The sequence below is a fragment of the Alexandromys fortis genome, unplaced genomic scaffold, assembly GCF_014885135.2.
Source record: "Alexandromys fortis isolate MF-2015 unplaced genomic scaffold, M_Fortis_MF-2015_v1.1 scaffold_137, whole genome shotgun sequence".
NCBI classification, from domain to species: Eukaryota; Metazoa; Chordata; class Mammalia; order Rodentia; family Cricetidae; genus Alexandromys; species Alexandromys fortis.
The window spans coordinates 4,434,738-4,455,233 of record NW_026068009.1 but is presented as its reverse complement, the minus strand read 5'-3'; the positions used below and the strand labels follow the sequence as shown (position 1 = coordinate 4,455,233).

At 37.1% G+C, this 20,496-nt stretch overlaps 1 protein-coding gene across 7 annotated transcripts in view; it reads right to left on the bottom strand.

Moving 5' to 3' along the window:
- LOC126513430 (probable ATP-dependent RNA helicase DDX60) overlaps positions 1–20,496 on the bottom strand; it is a 479,040-nt gene that overhangs the window by 178,621 nt on the left and 279,923 nt on the right. The window contains exons 2-7 of one of the 7 annotated variants that reach the window (XM_050161806.1): positions 11,299–11,402; positions 11,062–11,128; positions 10,580–10,769; positions 8,801–9,142; positions 6,478–6,594; positions 3,952–4,113 (exon numbers count right to left, since the gene is read on the bottom strand). The exons of the other annotated variants lie outside the window; for them this stretch is intronic. Of the exons in view, the coding sequence (XP_050017763.1) occupies positions 3,952–4,113; positions 6,478–6,594; positions 8,801–9,142; positions 10,580–10,769; positions 11,062–11,128; positions 11,299–11,302 (882 nt within the window). The 5' untranslated portion in view covers positions 11,303–11,402. The remainder of the gene's footprint in view (positions 1–3,951; positions 4,114–6,477; positions 6,595–8,800; positions 9,143–10,579; positions 10,770–11,061; positions 11,129–11,298; positions 11,403–20,496) is intronic. 7 annotated transcript variants of the gene reach the window in all.

Genomic DNA, 20,496 nt, shown 5'->3' with positions numbered 1-20,496 from the left:
AAAAAAAAAAAAAAAAAAAAAAAAAAAAAAAAAAAAAAAAAAAAAAAAAACCTTCCATCCAAAAAAAGCCCAGGACCAGATGGTTTTAATGCAGAATTTTACCAGAACTTCCAAGAAGGGCTGATATCTATACTCCTTAATGTGTTTCACATAATAGAAACAGAAGAGTCATTGCCAAACTCTCTTTATGAAGCTACAGTTACCCTGATTCCAAAATCACACAAAGACTCAACCAAGAAAGAGAATTACAGACCAAACTCACTCATGAACATTGATACAAAAATTTTCAATAAAATACTGGCAAACAAAATCTAAGAACACATCAAAAAATTATCCATTATGATCAAGTAGGCTGCATCCCAGAGATGCAGGGCTGATTCAACATACAAAAATCTATCAATGCAATTAATCATATAAATAGACTGAAAGAAAAACCGTATGATCATTACATTAGTTGCTGAAAAAGCATTTGACAAAATTCAACACACCTTTATGATAAAGGTCTTGGAGATGTAAGGGATACAAGGATCATATCTAAATATAATAAGAGCAATATAGAGCAAGCCAACAGCTAATATAAAATTAAATGGAGAGAAACTCAAAGCCATTCCACTAAAATCAGGAACAAAACAAGGCTGTCCACTCTCACCATATCTCTTCAACATAGTGATTGAAGTTGTAACAATAGCAATAAGACAACATAAGGAGATCAAGGGGATTCTAATTGGAAGGGAAGAAATCAAACTTTCGTTATTTGCAGATGATATGATAGTGTACATCAGTGACCCCAAAACTTCACCAAAGAACTCCTACAGCTGATAAATACCTTCAGTGATGTGGCAGGACATAAGATCAACTAAAAAAAATCAGCAGCCCTCCTATATACAAAGGATAGAGAAGCAGAGAGGGAATCAGAGAAACTTCACCTTTCACAATAGCCACAAATAGCATAAAGTATCTTAATGTAAAACTAACCAAGAAAGTGAAAGATCTATTTGACAAGAACTTTAAGGCATTAAAGAAAGTAATTGAAGATGACACCAGAAGATGGAAGGATCTCCCATGTTCTTGGATGGGTAGGATCAACACAGTAAAAATGCAATTCTACCAAAGGCAATCTATAAATTCAACGCAATTCCCATCAAAGTTCTAACAATATTCTTCACAGATCGTGAGAGAACAATAATCAACCTTATATGGAAAAATAAAAGACGCAGGATAGACAAAACAATCCTAGAAAATAAAGGAACTTCCAGAGACATTACCATCCCTGACTTCAAACTCTCTTTTACAGAGTTACAGTAATGAAAACAGCTTAGTATTGGTGAAAAAAAAAAAAAAAAAAAAAAAACAGACGTTGATCAATGGGATCGAATCTAAGACCTAGACATTAACCCACAAACCTATGAACACCTGATTATCAACAAAGGAGCTAAAATTATACAATGGAAAAAAGAAAGCATCTTCAACTAATGGTGCTGGCATAACTAGATGTCAACCTGTAGAAGAATGAAAATAGATCCATATCTATCACCATGCACAAAACTCAAGTTCAAATGTATTAAGGATTCCAATGTTACTCTGAACATGTTGAACCTGATAGAAGAGAAAGTGGGAAGTAGTCTACAACATATAGGCACAGGAGAACACTTCCTACATATAACCTCAGCAGCACAGACAATAAGGGCAACATCGAATAAATGAGACCTCCTGAAACTGAGTAACTTCTGTAAAGCAAAGGACACTGTCATTAAAACAAAAAGGCAACCTATTGATTGGGAGAAGATCTTCACTAACCCCTCATCAGACAAAGATCTGATCTCTAAAATATATAAAGAACTCAAGAAACTAGACATTAACATGCTATTTAACCCAATTAAAAAATGGGGTACTGAAATGAACAGAGAATTCTCAACAGAAGTTCAAATGGCCAAGAGACACTTAAGGTCATGCTCAACCTCCTTAGAGATTAGAGAAGGCAAATCAAAAAAATTGAGATACCATCTTACACCTGTCAGAATGACTAAAATAAAAAACACCAATGATAGCCTTTGGTGGAGAGGATGTGGAGTAAGGGGAACTCTCATCCATTGCTGGTGGGAATGCAAACTTGTGCAACCACTTTGGAAATCAGTGTGGCAGTTTCTCAGAAAATTCTGGATCAACCTACCCCAGGATCCAGCAATACCACTCTTGAGAATATACCCAAGAGATGCCCTATCATACTACAAAAGTATTTGTTCAACTATGTTCATAGCAGCATTATTTGTAATAGTCAGAACCTGGAAACAACATAGATGCCCCTCAATGGAAGACTGGATGAAGAAAGTGTGGAATATATACACATTAGAGTACTACTCAGTGGGAAAAAAAAATAAAATAAAAACAATGACATCTTGAATTTTGCATGCAAATGGATGGAAATAGAAAACACTGTCCTGAGTGAGATAACCCAGACACAAAAAGATGAATGTGGTATGTACTCAATCATTAGTGGACTCTAGCCATAAATAAAGGACTTTGAGCCTATAGTTCACAAGCCTAGAGAAGCCAAATAACAAGGTGAAGCCAAAGAAAAACATATATAGATCCTCCTGGAAATTGGAAGCAAATAAGATTGCCGGGCATAAGTTTGGAGCATGGGGGTGGGGGTACAGTTGGGGATGGGGGAGAGGAGAGGGGAAGAGAGAAGAGAGAAGGAAAAGACTGGGGAGAGCTTGGGAGAGTGGAAGGGTGAAGATGGAGGAAGGGTGGATATAGGAGCAGGGAAGAAGATATCTACATTAAGGGAGCCATTTTAGGTTTGGCAAGAGACTTGGCTCTAGAGGGGATCCCAGGTGTCTACGGGGATGTCCCCAGCTAGGTCCTTTGCAGTAGAGGAGAAGGTGCCTGAATTGGCCTTGCCCCACTATCACACTGATGATTATCTCGAATATCACCATAGAATCTTCATCCGGCGATGGATGGAGATATAGACAGAGACCCTCCTCAGAGCAACGGACTGAGCTCCCAAGGACCAGTTGAAGAACAGAAGGAAGGAGAAGACGAGCAAGGAAGTCAGGACCGTGAGGGGTTGGACCATCCACTAAGACAGTGTTCCTGATCTAATGGGAGCTCAACAAATCCATCTGGACTGGGACTGAAGAGCTTGTGATCAAACCAGAATCTCTGAATGTGGCTGCCAATGGGGGCTGACTGAGAGGCCATTGACAAAGGCACTGGGACTTGTGTCTACTGCATGTACTGGCTTTTTGGGACCCTAGTCTATTTGGATAGACACCTTCCTAGGCCTGGATGGACGGGGGGTGCCTTGGACTTCCCACAGAATAGGGTGCCCTGCCCTCTGAAGGAGGGAAGGGGGAGGGAGGAGGGTAAATGGGGGAGCGGGAGAAAAATGGGAGGAGGGGAGGAAGTGTAAAATTTTTGAATGGAAAAATGAAAAAAATGAAACAAGAAAAAAAGAAACCTAAGAACAGTAGTCTCTCCCCAGCCAGTAGGGTGCCACTGTGTGAGCCTATCTTTCAAAATCACTGAGAAATTTGCACAAGAAAACCTCAATCCAAACTACAATACTATTTAGCACCTTGGGTTGGAGGATTGTTACTCGCAAAAACTGAAAGTCTGTGCTCTAATAGTGGAATAGAAATAACAATGCTTTCCGGAGCATTTCGTGAACTGTGCACAGAATAGCCCAAAGCACAGTAGCATAGCAGGTTGTTTCTTCCTTTGCCTGTTAGCAGGTGATGAAGTCCACATATGTCCTATGTGAAGCACCTGTAGGTAACACACTAAGTCATGGAACAACGTATTTTTTTATGACATGAATTGCAGGGATTCTCCTATTTCTGGTGATAGTATAAACAAGAGAGAACCCATTTTCTCCATGGGGAAATGGTTGGTGAAAGCAATAAAATACGTAAGCACAAGTGCATCCCAGTGCAGCAACCACACCTGTTTGTCTTCGCACGTCTGCTTGGAGGCTTTCTTCTCTCTGTTCTCTAAGTAGCAGTGGTACATTTCCAAGAAGAGGGAGCATGAAGTGACACAAAGGGCTCGCCGGATGTCAGAGCCTTCTGGCCAGAGTTGACTGAGCAGAGACATCGTCTCACAAGCCTGTCACCACAAAGAATTATAACACGTCATGACAATTCGAGAACTGTATTTACACATAGTAAGAAATGAGTCCATATGAACATATGGAAACTGTATCTATTTCCACTAAAAACATTATGAACACAAATTTTGAGTGGTAAAATTATTTCAAGAAATTTTGTGAAAATTCTTAACAAATACATGCATAAAAGTGGTAAATCCACAAGGAAATTCATGACTTAAAATGCTAATTCTCTAATGAAATACAAATATGAGAAAATGAAAAATGTTTACATTCTTCAGTAATATTAAAATTGCATTTTTTCATTGATGATATCAATGTGCTTTTTCATCTTTTACTACTTTAGTAACAGTCAGCACCAGAAATCATGGGGTGTCAGTCCTAATACTCTGCTAAGGAAGTTACAAATGGGCAAAGGCATATCACAATACATTTGTCATTCAGTATATTGATACTTTTCATTCAAGTTCTAAAGATCTAACCTAAAAAAACAATCCAATATTTGCCCAAAGATGTGTGCACCAAGGCGTTCATCATAGAATTATTTGGAAAAGAAAATCTTCAAACAATTTAAATGCTCAGCATTCAAGAAATACCATATATTCATAAAAATAATACTTGTAACTCTTCAAATTCCCATCTTGTATTTTCTTAAAATACATGCATATATAATTTTGTGGTTAATATACATGATTAGAAGCAACATATTTTGTCAATCAACTTTCTGAAAGTATTGTATGCTTTTATAGTTATTTTGCACAAAATCTCTTCTGCATCAGTTAAAAAAGAAAATAGTAGTACTAGGAACAACAGTGATGAAATGTTTAAAGGGGAAATAATGTATTCCATCTGGAGCATTTATCAAGTTCCCCGCCACACTTGTGATGCCTCAAGATGGGTAGGGACCAAAGAGATATTCTATTATAAATATTATGAAAAAGACAAAGGATTGATTTTATTATAGAGTGAATTAGAGCCATCATAAAAAATACTGAATCTGCCATAGATATGTAAATGCTATTTTTAAAAGTAATCTTTAAACTGAAACTTTAATTTTCTCGTTTTTTAAAAATTATTCATTTTACTTTAATGTATGAGTGTATTGCCTGCACATATAATTGTTCCTCATATATGCTTGGTGCTCACAGATGTCAGAGAAGGGGGCGGGATCTCCTATAATTGGAGTTATGAATGGTGGTTAAGATCATCAGTTAAAATTATAATAAAATCATTTAAAATGATAGTCTAAGAAACACATTGAAAATTGCTGTCTCTATATCAAAATCTTTGTCATGTAATGAAAGCAGTGTTCAGAGAAAAACATATAACACTAAACAATGTTTAATACCAAAAGTGAGAAAATAGATCAATTAAATGCTCTTCTAAAAAAAGTAGATAAAAAGAAACAAGAAAATAAAAAAGTATAAGATGAAATCATAGCCTAAGAGAATAAAATTTTATATATCTAGTCAATATATGTATATATTGACTCAAGCTAAAATTAGACAAACATTATTAAAGAAATAAGAGAAATCACAGATGTACAAAACAAAACTAAGGCAGAAGAGAAACTGAGACAGAAACCTACTTCATAGTAGGCCTAAACACACCAACATCCACATCACAGGCAAAGTAACTAAGAAACCATCCTGACAAATATGTGCCAAGTTTCAGGCAGAAAAATTTACAAAATTATCACAGATTGGATAATTCCTGGTTTAGACCGGATTTCAGAATACTAAATATAAAGCCTGAGCATTCTTTTCTGTAAGAACATAAAATGCTACAAATAAACGTAAGACAGTAAAAAGACTGAAATTACACTAAAGTATCACTGATGCCAAGCAAGGCAAAAATTCAACAGGAAATAGAGCAAACAGAACCCAAGACCATATCAATAAATCCCGACACCATGATGAAGTATATGGATAGCAAGAATGGAATATTTTAAAAAAAATGTGCAAATGCATCATGACAACAATAAAAGTAAGGGCAAAACAACAGTACTGTGGTATAGTTACACTACTGTATTCATGGTCTAAACAATAGGAGAATCTCAGGCTCATCTTCTTTACATCAGAGACTAGACACATCTTTATCTTAGTCCTACTTAACAAGAAGAACTAGAAACATTTCTTCTTAAACCAGGAATAGGGGAACTATTTCTAGTATCTCTCCCACTCTCCACTGCCACAAGAGACCTGTTACTATATCCATTAGACTAGAGAAATAAAAGAAGTTTGCTGGTCTCAAACAAGGTAAAACATTAGCAGTGATACACAGGGTTGTACTCAGACCTACACACAAACACTTTTAAAAATAAAGTTCAACTAAAGAGTGTTTTTTTTTTCAAGTTCTATTACCTTTTCCACCATATTATTGAATGTCAAATCTCCAAATAGAGTTGTTAAATCTAGGTCTCTATATTTTTTTAACTGTTGAATCAGGGTTTTGTAATCAATCATAATCTCTCTCTCAAACTGCAAAACAAAATATTATAAATTGTCATAAATATATCATGGTTTTATATATCATAAATATATCATGGTTTTTCAGAACTCGGAAATTGAAGAAATAGTCATATTACAATGCAATCCTGAGTTTACAATCTACCCTGCTGTGATCGAGGATGGTCAGCAAGGCTTGGAAACCCTTCCAGGTTATCCCATCTAGCAATATATCACCTGATTTTAGCAGTTCCATAAAGATACAAATGATATAAATTCAGTGTGTTTCACTATGACACATTTCAACCAAGCACCTAAGGAGAGATTAGAATCCTCTCACCCTGTGCATCTACGGTGCTGGAAACAGTCATTGCCAACAGTTTCAATGCCATTTCCACTAGTATACAAATGGAGTCATAAGCTATATTCCATTGTATTTTAAATTCTAAGTACTCCTCAAATCAGTTAATGTAAAAACATTTCCTTAAGGTGAATTTTAGTAAATTGGGGCAAAAATTATTTTATAATTAAAATTCTGCATTAAAATTTGTTCTAGGAAGAATATTTGTGGGCTGGAGAGATGGCTCAGAGGTTAAGAGCATTGCCCGCTCTTCCAAAGGTCCTGAGTTCAATTCCCAGCAACCACATGGTGGCTCACAACCATCTATAATGGGGTCTGGTGCCCTCTTCTGGCCATCAGGCATACACACAGACAGAATATTGTATACATAATAAATAAATAAATATTTAAAAAAAAAGAATATTTGTAAGGGTTCTCAGGTTCAGAAACTGCTATCAATAGAATACTATAAACTTGGACTAGTTGTAGCTCATGCATTTAATCCCGGCACTCAGGGATGCAGAGGAATTGTAGCTTTGTGAGTTCCAGACCAGCCTGAGCTACACAGTGGGACACAGTCCACATAAAGAAAAAGGAATCACAACATAAACTCGATATTTAGTATTTGCCCTGGATGTAAAAATAAAGCCCAAGCCTGCTTCTGCTCACAGCTGGCATTCAGGGTTAGGAACACTTTAGTGATAGGAATCTTAACAAAGCAAAATAAATCTATTTGCATATATGCAAATGTGTGATAATGAACATGATGCAATTCTCAAAGAGTCACATATGCTAATTGGTTCTAAACCTACTTTTTTGAGCTATGGAATGATATTCATATGCAGAACTCACCTTACCTAGTGAAAAATAAGCAAACTATATTTATTTATAAAGTGAGTAAACATGCTTTTCTTTGAAACTTTCAACAAATTAGTTATCAAATATACCAACCTAGGTAAAATCAAACAATCATGAAATTTGAATTCTGATTGTTTGGAAAGCCAGTGGGTTATTGGCTGAAGTTGTTATGAAGACATAAATCCATCACTTTCTTTTTTTTTTTTTTCTTTATCCTGCTCCAGTGTGTTCTAATTAAAGGCAACCATATAATGTATCATTTCACTAGTGGATCTTCGCATTAGACTCCTATTTCATGTCTTTCTGGCCTTCAATAACTTGGATATCACACACCACACAGTGTTTGAGAACATAAGGGACAGGGTAGCACTTCTTATAAATTTTTACTACTCATTGCTGGTGTTTTTGAACAGGCTACATATTCAGTTACCTATTTCATCATCTTTAAATATAGATGATTCTTTTGGCAGGGGGTGAGATAGGGCTTCTCTGTTGCTTTGGAGCATATACTGAAACTAGCTCTTGTAGACCATGTTGGCCTCAAACTCACAGAGATCTATCTATCTGCCTCTGACTCCCGAGTGCTGGGTTTAAAGGCATGCATCACCACCAACTGGCTATTCACGATTCTTAAGCGTGGCCCATGGGACTTTTGCGAATGTTTAATATAAATAATTTGTAAGTGTTAGTAAATATTATACCTGTTAAATCTATAATAGTTTCTATATTATGGGTAGAGTCAATATTGAATCAAGATAACTATTTTTAAAGAATTATTTCATTTTTAGTTTTGTGTGTATGTATCTGTCTGTCTCTCTGTATGTATGCATGCATATATGTAGGTATGTAGGTTTGTGCATGTAAGCACAGTATACGTAGAGGCCAGAGGAGTCAAATCCCTTTGGAGCTGTAGGTATAAGCAATTACGAACTACACGACATGGGTACAAAACTAGCAAGCATTAACCACTGAGCCTCAATTTCTGAATTAACTTAGAAATGTTTATAAAATTCTAAAACATTGTCTTTAAATAAACTTTACCTGTTTTAAAAACAGCTGCTCTGAATATGAGCTTTGCATAAAATATGCATAAAGACGGATGATGCCAGATTTTTGCCCTGAGAAGAGCGCGATGTTGACCTTTGCTGCCCAAGACTGAATGACTAAAAAGTTGAAAAGGTGTGTCTGCTGATCGTTCAGACCTTCATCAGCAAGAATCAAGAAATAAGGGCAACTCTGACTTAAGGTAATACTCCACTCTTCTGACAAGCATCCAGAAAATTCAGTCCAAACATCAATGGCAGTATTCTTCTGAAGGTGCGTAATTAAAGCAGTTCTCAGTGTAAGAAGTCCAGGAACACTAAAGTATGCATATTCAGCATCCTATGAGGAGGAGACAAAGGACAGTATTTAACAAGTGTTTTGATAGTTCAGGCAGTTATTACATATCATTAAGGTCATTGAAGGAACACGGTACAGAAGGTTTGGGTTCTTGTTTAATGTCCTTTAGTCAGTAAATTGACCCTGGAATTTTTCTATATCACAAATGTATGCTATAAGTCACATTTTAAACCTAAGAGTAAGCAAGCCCATAGTACCCAGAGTTCATTACTCTTCGTCTTCCAGTCTTTTAATCATTCTCCTGTCCAACCTCATGTCAAGAAGACAAAGGACAAAAATAACTATGAAAATAATAATTTGTAATTATAAATTTTCTGGAATTGGGAGCTGAAGGGGAACATGTTATTCTAAAGAATAATTCTAGATACAGTGACATTTCTTAAACAACAAGGGTTTTTTTTAGTAGATTAAAATCTGTGAGAGAATTGTAAACATAGAGCAAAACCCTGCTTCCTTGAACGAAATGGTGCTGGTCAGCAATGCTCGGAAATATACAATATAGTGAGCTGCAAACTGATTGAACATCCACACGAGAATCTCTTAGTATAGCATTAGCTGCCCTGAATATAGGAATAGGAAGATATGGTAGCAGTAGATATACCTGTAATTGAAATTAACTAAATTTTATTAATTATACAAATATGATATTCACTCAGCATTATCTATAACAAAGCACACAACAGTAAAATAAGGTTAATGAGTTCACGTGGGCTCAGATACACCTAACAATGTATTCAAATAAGTTGCCTGCTGAGTTTTGAAGGCAAAGTAGTTCTCAGAGTTGGAGAAGTAGAACTGAGGTCAGTGGGGCCACTGTTCAGAAATTCACTAACTTTTTGTGACTCTGTCCACTAAGTTTCCCATCACTACACATTACAAAACAATCTAATTGTGCTCATTCTAGAACACTGCAATACTAGGCATTTGCTTTGTTCTCCTTTTCCCTTTAAATTGTTTTTCTTTTTATTTGTTTTATTTTGTTTTGTCCTGGAGGTCGAGCCCACAGCCTTGCACACACTAGGCAGGTCTTCTATCACTAAATTGCACTTCTACATTTTTTTTTTCTTTAAGGGTCATCCCAGGTTGGCTAAACTACTCATATAATCACTAAGTGAGACTCAGGTGGGCTTCCAACTTGGAACCTCCTTGCCTTAGGCTCCATCTCACTTTCTGAACTTTTAAAAATGTATTTTTCCCTGCAGTCACTCGTGAAAAGGTTTATACAATCTTATAAAAACACTTTTAATTATAGCAAGGGGTAGCAGTGCACACCTGAAATCCTTTCACTTGGGAAGCAGAATGAAGGTCATCATGAGTTCAAGGCCAGCTACAGGGACAAGATTCCTCATATGTAACTAATCATTTAAATGAACTGTTTTCAGTCTTCAGAGGGTACAAAGGTCAGGTGGTCTGTGTTACCTTGAAGAAAACTATGGCAAAATGCCCTCCTTTGCTAATGACATCCAGCAGGTAGCGCTCAACCTGGTAGAAGAAGTGGAGACTCTGCCCCGGCTTAAGCGACTTCTCAAATACACATGTGACAAGCAAGGAGTCTCCATCAATCAGAAAAAACTCAGATTCAACAAAATCATTGAATAAACTGAGATATCTAAAAAAAGAAAAGCATTGGAACAAAGCTCATATGGATAACATGATACCCCCAAACAGTACAGTTGTTATTATCTCATTGACATTAACAACTTATTGCACATAATTACATATGCTTCTATCATGTATGTATGTACATTCTCTTTCTCTCTCTCTGTCACACACACAAACACACACACACACACACAGATGCAGGTACACATCAACATTACCTTATAAAGTCAAATAACTCTAGAAGGAAGGGGAATATTGCGCATGATTTCAAAACTCTTGATTACCACAAAAATACTTACTGAGCCTTTGGCATATTTTCCAGGATTAATTGTGACATTTTCTCTAAAATTCCTGTGTAATGTTCTTCTAAAAAGGGAAATAAGAGGAATTGTTTTTCAGTCAGTCTTTTTAAGGGAGCTCAGGGTTATTATATATATTTTGAGAAATAAGAAACAGTAATGTAGCTATTTTAACTGTTTAATCTGTAAAGCATATATTTTATAATGCTATAAATAGTATTTTGAATTGAAAATTACCCATTCTTGCTGCTGTCTCTCCAACCTAAATGGAGAAATATTAATAATGCAAATATTCTTTATTCTGTCTTCACTAAATGGTCTTTATTAATGAGATGGCAAATCTGCAAAGAAAGAGAAAAACTAATCAACTTTCCTGTTAGCAGAAATGTGCTGAATGACTGTCTTTGCAACTAAACATTGAGTAGCAGGGACACAAGAATGAGTACAAGCAACATGTTGTCTGTTCTCGGGGAATAAAAGTCAAGAAGTCAACCATTAATCGTATCATTGCATATACAGTAGAAAATCATTATTGCGACCAAGTCAAAGAAATGAGACATTCACTAAAGAAGCAATGCACAAGGAAAGTTCTAAAGGATTAAACAGAATGGAGGAAGGTGAGCGTCCAGACAGAGACGAGCAGCACTTCATCTCACGTAACACGCAATGGCCTGTGTGGGATAAAGAGATGGAGGCGGAACCAGGTTCCTTCAGGAACCAGGAGGCTGGAGTGGAGAGTGGGAGATGGTGTTTGTTCTTGAGAGAGGGTGTGAGAAGCATGCCGGTTTCTCAAGCATGGGGCATAGTGAGTCACTAAGGATTTTAAGGAGATGTGATGGCTTTGCATCTTGAAAAGATTACTCCAGCACTGTACATCAGTGGGAGTCAAGTTCTTGACAGCAGAGAGAGAGAGAAAGCTGGGCAAAGCAATGGTGGCAACTTGATAAAATTACAGACTAATACGAATTTAAGGTGAGAAGTCTGGAAAGGTGTGAGTTTATTTGTTGGATGTTAAAGGTAAGTATAACATCATTTGACAACAAACACAATATGGGCAGAGGAGAGCAAAGGCTTCGGCTGTCAAAGAAGACTATGAGGATTCTAATTCAGAGATGACAGATGTTTGCACTGTAAAAGTGCTTGTTATGAAAACACGAGGAACTGAGTTCAAATCTCCAGCCCCCATGTAAAAACCCAGACCTGGCTGCATATTTCTACAATTAGCATTAGGAATGGAGACAGGCAGCCACCAGGAGCCCACTGACTAGTGAGTCTAGGCAAAATAACAGGCTCCTAGTTTAGTGGTAGATCCTGTCTCAAGGAAATAAAAAAAAAAAAAGTCCAACAGCAGCAAACACTCCATAGCCTCCTTGGTCCTCCGAATGAATATACAATGGCATATAGATACACTCATGAAAATCCATGCATCACACATGCAATCACAATCACACACACACACACAAATTGCAATTCATGTCACACAGTAGATTATTAGGCCATTCTCTGATGCCAGAATCTTGGAATAAGAACACAAGTCAAGCAAAGGTTATGAACTCTTGTGTGCTTCACCTAAATTTGACTGGTTTTGCTACTTACCATAGGCCATGTAATGTAGATTCTTAAATATGGAAGGCTAGGAGTCAAGTGCAAGGTCTCAACCATATTAAAATATATGTCATTTACTTATTAATTATAAAAGTAGTCACTGGAACAAAAACCTTGCTTGGACAAAGAGAGACAGCAGCATCATGATTGCGATGTGAATGGAACTAAATACTAGTTCTGAGGATTACTAATAATAAATTTCAGGAAAGAGGAGACTGCAAAGATGACCTAGAAAGAAATATTTCAGAGGCATAGTCAAATGCTCAGATATCTGTTGTAGAGTACGTCTGCTTCTGTTAATAAGTAGATTGTATTATTTAGCTAGATAGAGAGACAAGAGCTACATAAATACACAGATATATAGAAAGAAAGAGAGAGAGATGGACCATTAAGTCAGAAGACAGAGATTGCTGATTGACCATCTGAAAGTTTCATTCCCACTGTCCATGATACTGCGATGACATCAGTCCTGGTTTGTCTGACCTAATTCCACTTTGGCGGTAGGGGGAAGATTCTGAATAATGTTGATAACTTAGTACCAACAAAATCCCTTTTCTGTTTTTCAAATTTTAACAATTAAAAAGCATGGATGACTTTGGCTATCCACCAGGACTGAGATCCCAAGTTTAATTCTGTCTGTCCTAAGGTTCTTCACACAGGGGTGGACTTCTATGGAAAGTCAACAGACAGCTATTTCAAAGATTGAAAAGAAGAATACAAAATAAACCAATAAGATGAAGCATTTTGTAAAAACCAGTTTGGAAAAGAAATACATACTAGAATATACTTGCTTTTTTGTTGTTTGTTTATGTGCAGTCATTATTTGTTTATTTATTTATATGTGGCGATGATCAAAACTGTTTATAGACAAAAGACTTAGACCAGCTGTTAGAGCTGTGGAGGATGCTTAGTAACTGAAAAAGCAATATAGTTCTCTTTATATAAAATAAAACTAAAATAGTTGTCTATAAAGTTGCATTTAAAAGATTTTTTAATTTTTATTGAGTTTTAGTTCTTTGTTTTGAGCATGTGTACATATGTCTACAGACAAATGTGGAACTCAGAGGACAATGTCTGGAGTCAGCTATCACCTCCCACCTAATGGATCCTGAGATGGAGCTCAGGTTCTCACACTTGGTAGCTAATGCCCTTATCTGCTGAGTCACTTCATTGGCCCCATTTAAAAGATTTTAAGAACAGATACTTAAATAGACTTGACTTCTTTAATGCCACTTTCCTAAAATGTCTGACAACAAAAACATGATCATCTCGGTTAACCATTAAATCTGATTTTTTAAATGTCTTCTTGGCAGAGAAGATCCATAACTTAACCTAATTTTTAAAAGAAGACTGGTTTCAAGCTTTATAAAAAATGAACCAAAATATGACTAAAGGAATTTCATCCTCCACAAAGTCTTTACGACTTTGTTGGTTCTCCTGCCCTCAGCTCTCCTCTTCCATCTTGGGATACTCTAGTCTTTACCCAAGAGCAACATAGTATTTTCCTCTGTGACAAAATTCTTATTGATTTTTAAAGAAATCCTCTTTTATTTTGAGCTATCATTTTAGTGAAAAATGCACCCTCTTCACATTCCATCCTACTCTCTCCTACTTTACTCTCTCCTACTTACTGACTTTTTTTTTTATTTTACGTGCTCATGAGAAAGAACATCATAATGAACAAATTTATCAAATGTTTTGAGAAAGAAGAGAATCCAAATCTCACTTAGAACATAATGCAACAAATTAATAACAAACCACAGTCAGCAGCATGCCAAGGCTGTTCTGTCCCTATGAACAAATTCTGGGTTTAAGATTCTAACATATTTTCTTCCTCTGGGTCTCACATGATTCTGAGAGCTGTAGAATGTTGCACTCCTGCAAGAGCTGGCCAAGATAGCAGAGATTCTGATGACCTTGTACAGGTGAGAAGGGAAAAAAATTCCCAGAGAACCAAAAAAAAAAAAAAAAAAAAAAAAGAAAGAAAGAAAGAAAGAAAAAATTTGTGTTAACCCTGTAGTTCCTCTGAAGACCTGGAGGACACAGAAAACTCTTTTCTGAACCAAAGAAAAGAAAGTAAAAGGGTATCCAGTACAAGTAAAAGACGGGCAGGAAGCTCACTGTTGGGCCCTGACGTGTAGCATCTGTATACACACACACACACACACACACACACACACACACACACACACAGAGATATGCTGGACAGGGAAGCAGCTATGAAATCTTCAGATCTTCAGATTATCATTTTCACCCTTTTGCTCCAAATCTAATTCCCTATTCTCGTCCCCAGCTCTGTAGCAGACTGCAAGATGTTGCCTCCCTGCCCCCATTCCCGGAGAACTGAGCAGATCTACATGGCATACCCTCCTTTCCTTCCTCCTGTGGACCCCATTGGCCCATTCCCCAGCCCATTTTCATCCCTAAGTGTCAGCTCACAAAACCAAGAAACTCATTCTAGCTTGAACCTCCAGTGGCCACACCAGGCAGGATCTCAGAATTTCTTATCAGGCAACATACAGCCTCCACCTGGAGAGGGCGACAGGATGCACGGAATGGAACAACCACCCAAAAAAGACAGAACCACATATCAGTAGCTAGAACTACAGTCACACAAAACTGGCCTAAAAGCCAGTGTAAAAGCACAATCAATAACAGCCAGGACAATATGTCTCTACTAGAGTCTGACAACCCCACTAGAGTAGGTCCTGAGAAATGCGATATAGTAGAAGCACAAGTCACAGACTTAAAAATAGGTCTGAGGTCCTTAAAGAGGAAATGAGTAGATTGATTAAAGAAATCTATGAAAACATAGACAGTAAAAGGAAATGGAGAAAACAGATCAAGACATGCAAGTGGAAATAGAATCAATAAAGAAACCCAAACTAAGGAAAAACTGGAACTAAGAGATTTAGGAACTCAAAGAGGAACCTCAGAGGCAAGCTTCACTGACAGAATGCAAGAGTTGGAAAAGAATTTCTCTTTGAAGTCAAGACAGAAGAAATGGGTACTTGGTCGAAGAAACGCTAAAACTAGAAGAATCTAGACATAAAACATCCAGAAATCTGGAGCACTATAAAAACTCAAAATACATGAACTATAGGAACAGAGGAAGGAGCAGAAATCTAGGTCAGTGGTACAGACAATACTAACAACAAAATCATAGAAATTTCACCAACCTAAAAAAGGAAGTCCCTATAAAGGTACAAGAAGCTTACAGAACATCAAATAGACTGAACCAAGAAAGAAATTTTCATTGTCACATAATCAAAACACTAAACATACAGAACTAAGAAAGAGAATTAAAAGTTGAAAGGGTAAAAGACCTACTAGAACAATGCCTAACTTCTCAATGAAGACTCTTCAAAGGAGAGCAACCTGGACAGGTGGTCTACAACTCTAAGACACCACAGATGCCAGCCCAAACTTCACTCAGCAAAACATTCAGTCAGAATGCATGAAGAAAGAACGACATTCCAGGAAAAAAAAATTAAGAATATCTGTCTACAGAGTCAGACCTAAACAGGGTCTAGAAAGAAAAATTCAACCTGAAAAGACTAACTACATTCAAGAAAATATAAGGAATAAATAATGTAAGATCAAAAGAAGAAGAAAAATAAAATGCCTGGCGGTGGTGGCACAAGCCTTCAATCCCAGCACTTAGGCGGCTGAGGAAGGTCAGGCTCCAAAGCCACAGAGAAACCCTGTCTCGAAAAAAAAAAATTACCCAGAAAAAGACAGAAATTGGCATCAAAGTCAGGGCTAAAATCAAAAGAAAACAATAAATATGTATCTTCAACAAATAATGCTGGTCAAATGGTACGGCTGCATGATGAAGAATCCAAATAGCTCCATACGTATCACCATACACAAAACTCAGTTCAAATGGATTAAAAAAATCTCAACATAGAGCCAGGCAACCTGAATCTGATAGAGAGAACATAAGGAAGAGTCTTAAACTCATTGGAAGACAAAATACTGATAACACAGAAATTAAGAACAACAATTAATAAATGGGACCTCATAAAACTGAAAGGTTTCTTTTGGGCAAAGCACACCACCATTAAAACAAGAGGAGGCCTACAGAATGGAAAATGTTCTTTACACCTTCACTAGAGAGCTAATATCCAATTTCATAGAGACACAAAACATACTGACCATCAAGAAAACAAAGAACAAAAATTAAATATGAGCACATATCTAAACAAACTTTACAAAAAGCAGAAACTCAAATGACTGAGAAGCATTTTAAAGAGTCAAAGGGGACAGAGGACGTCAAGGAGCCAAGGCCTTCTAGACACAACAGGACTCGTGCAAACATAAACTAAGACTTGTGGAAGACTGCAAAAAAGCCTGCATGAGTCAGCACCAGATGGGGTCATACAGCTGAGTGAAGAGAACACAGGTCCCTATCCCTAACCTAAAAGCAACTCCTAATAAGTAGTCACTTGTGAATGAAATATTAATTTTCTCTGAGGGAGTCAAGTGGGGAGACAATCCATTCTTAAGGCTAAGCCTCATATCCAGTAGTAGACAGCCAACAGAAACTCAAGGCATCTTTGGGGCTCTTTGTCTCATGGTGTTGAGTCAAAGGATTTTATTTTCTATTGTACAGGTCCTTAGCATATGTAATATGGCTTCTGGATTTGTGTTTTATGGGATTCCTGTGTACATAAACATGTGTATTTCTGCAGTTTGTTCTAGGGGTGTTTCATCCTGAGCTGGTGATAGGAAAGGCAGCTACTTATCACCCTAGAAGCAAACTGCTTTATTTCTCATCCCCAGCCAGCAGGCCTCATAGATACAGACCTCAGTCCAAGACAGAAAGTCATCTCAGAGCTCACTCCAGCCCCACTACTACAGGCCCTCTTGGAACACTGAGTCTAATTAGGGTCTACAAGTACCAACCCTGCACTCCTTCAGGAAGTACCTGGGCTAGAGCGTTCACTCACACAGTGCAAGCCTTTAACAGTAATTTGTACATTGAAAGCTGCCAGTAACATGCATGTGTATATTTTCTTTGACAACATGGGATACAAAAGAACCTCCAATAAAAGAAACATGAAAGTGGCCATCCCCAGAGTTAATCATCTGAGGAATAAAATATGGAAAATTTACATAGAAGTGAAAAACAGACATAAAAACAGAGGAACATCCTAAGAAAACAAATGTCAGATTAGGAAATTAAAATGGATGGAAAGAAAATTGATCAAGTATGTAGTTTCAAAGAAATATTCATTGTTAGAACAGAGCTTTAAAACAATCAGTTGGAAAGCTTCTCCAAGTATTGAGGAAAAAAGACAAGAAACAAAATAACAAGAAAAATTAAAACAAAAAACAACAACACCAATGAAGTTGACAGATACCCCCATATTGCTGATAGAACACCTAGGTTTAAGTCCCTTTTTTTTCTTTTAAAAAATTATTTAATTATGTATACAATGTTCTGCATACATACAGGTCAGAAGAGGGCACCAGATCTTTTTTTTATTTTTTTATTAAAAATTTCTGCCTCCTCCCCGCCTCTGCCTCTGCCTCCTGTTTCCCTCACCTTCCCCTGCTCCTCTCCCTCTCCCTCTCCAACCCAAAGAGGAGTCAGGGTTCCCTGGAGGGCACCAGATCTTATTATAGATGGTTGTGAGCCACCATGTGGTTACCTGGGTATTGAACTCAGGTCTTCTGGAAGGACAAGCAGTGTTTTTAACATCTAAGAAATCTCTCCAGCCCCAGGTTTGTCTTATTGACAAACATACTATACTGCTTTAAGTTACACAATTTATTTAATTTCTCTATGTATCAACCTATAGAAATATATGAACAGGTAGCCAGGCAGCAGTAGTACATGCCTTTAAAACACAGCACAAGGTAGGCAGATCTCTGCGAGTTTGAGGCCAGCCTGGTTTATAAGAGCTAGTTCTAGGAAGGCTCCATATCTACAGAGAAACTCTATTTTGAAAAAACAAATGTGTATATATTTGTATAAACAGGAATAAAAATATTTGTTTTACGTGTGCCTGGTAGGCCACTCAAGAGAATAAAAGTAAGCAATATTGGTGGATATTTTAATGAGAAAAAAAATACATTTTCTAATTTTTAAAGAAAATGCCATAAAGCCATAATTTTGCATCAAAGTTGCTTTTAAGTTCATTGAGAATGTGAAATGATATAATTTGTCATTAAAAACTAAGAAATTTCATCAACTTCATATCTTGAATTATAATTTTTTAAAGGAAGTATGGAAATGGACAGAAGAATACTCAGAAAATAACCATATAAGATAAAAGATTCAGTGGAGCTATGCACATAGTTTAAATGCAGCAAGTCTATTTCCAGTGGTAGCCACAAAGATACAAACTCCACTTTCCAGTCAAACAAGAAGATTACATCTATAATGAATAATATTTCCATAATTGGGCCAATAAAAATTGCTTAGTGGGTGAAGGTGCATGCCTGAAACACAACCCGATGACCTGTGCTCCATCCTCGAAACCTGCAGGATACAGGAAGAGAACAAAGTCCTGCAAGTTGTCCTCTGATCTCCACAGGCACACTGTGCCTTTAAGAAATATGTACGTAGGGGCTAGAAAGAAGACAGATGACAAGATAATCAAGACTGTGCACTGCTGTTGTAGAGGAGCCGAGTTTTGTTCCTCAGCAGAGGCTGACAAGTGCCTGTAACTCCAGCTCCAGGGGATCCAATGCCTCTGACATTTGCACTCACATGCACATTTCCATATACCACACCACACACACACACACACACACACACACACACCATGCACACGATTTTAAAAAAATCTAAGAACTATATACTGGTTTTTCACTTTTAACTCACTCTGGAAACAAAGCACAAGAATCGTCACAAAATCCTTCAAAACGTCCTAGATCTTGATTTACTGTAGAGAGAGCAACCAAATTGAGAGGATTGTTAAAGGACCCTAAAAGCAATGGGAGGAAGGATGCTAAGTGCTTTCTCCTCCACAAAGTAGAGACAGTATCTAAAGATAATGTATCAAAATCAATTTCTAAAACTAAGTTGTTCAGCTGTCCTCCTGAAAAGGATTATATCATCAAGTCTCTAAGCATTCTAAGAGACAGTCTCTTCCCTAGGTGCAACCCACCTAATAAACGGGGGGGGGGGGTGTGTGTGTGGCGCGAATCAGTAGTGTGCCACCATTTTACAACTCCCAGGGCAAGAACAGATCCTAATAACAGTAGAACACATATAGAGGCCAATGTCTGCACCCAGACTGATGTGAATAACTTATCCACCCTTTCTCCCTCAGAAAATCAGAATTTGATTAGAACTCTAGCCATAATGACTAATTTACAGGTCATGAAGAGAACAGAGACATATTAATGACACTACAAAAATTGGAGGTGTCTACAGGACACTACACATGTAACTCCGGTCCTATAAATTATATAGAAGAAATATATATTTCTTGGGAGAGAAGAAATTCAAAAGGCATATCATCTAAATTCAGCATTGTCACGATTATATTTGTATTATGCTTGGAGAAATCTTGAATAAAATAATAAGAGGAAGAAAAGGGGGAGAATGAAGAGAAGAGAGAAAGGGAGGGGAGAGGAAGAGATGCAGAAAAGTAAAGGAAATCATGAGTATTGGAACAGAATGTTGGAGCTGCTGACAGAAGAGGTGTGGAGAGCCTGGTGATGGTGGTGCAAGTCCTCAGCCTCAGGAGGCAGAGGCAAAAGAATCTTTGTGAGTTCAAGGCTCTCCTGGTCTACAGAACAAGTTCCAGAATAGTCATCAAAGTTACAAAAAGAAACCATGTCTCAAAACACCAAAAAAAAAAAAAAAAAAAA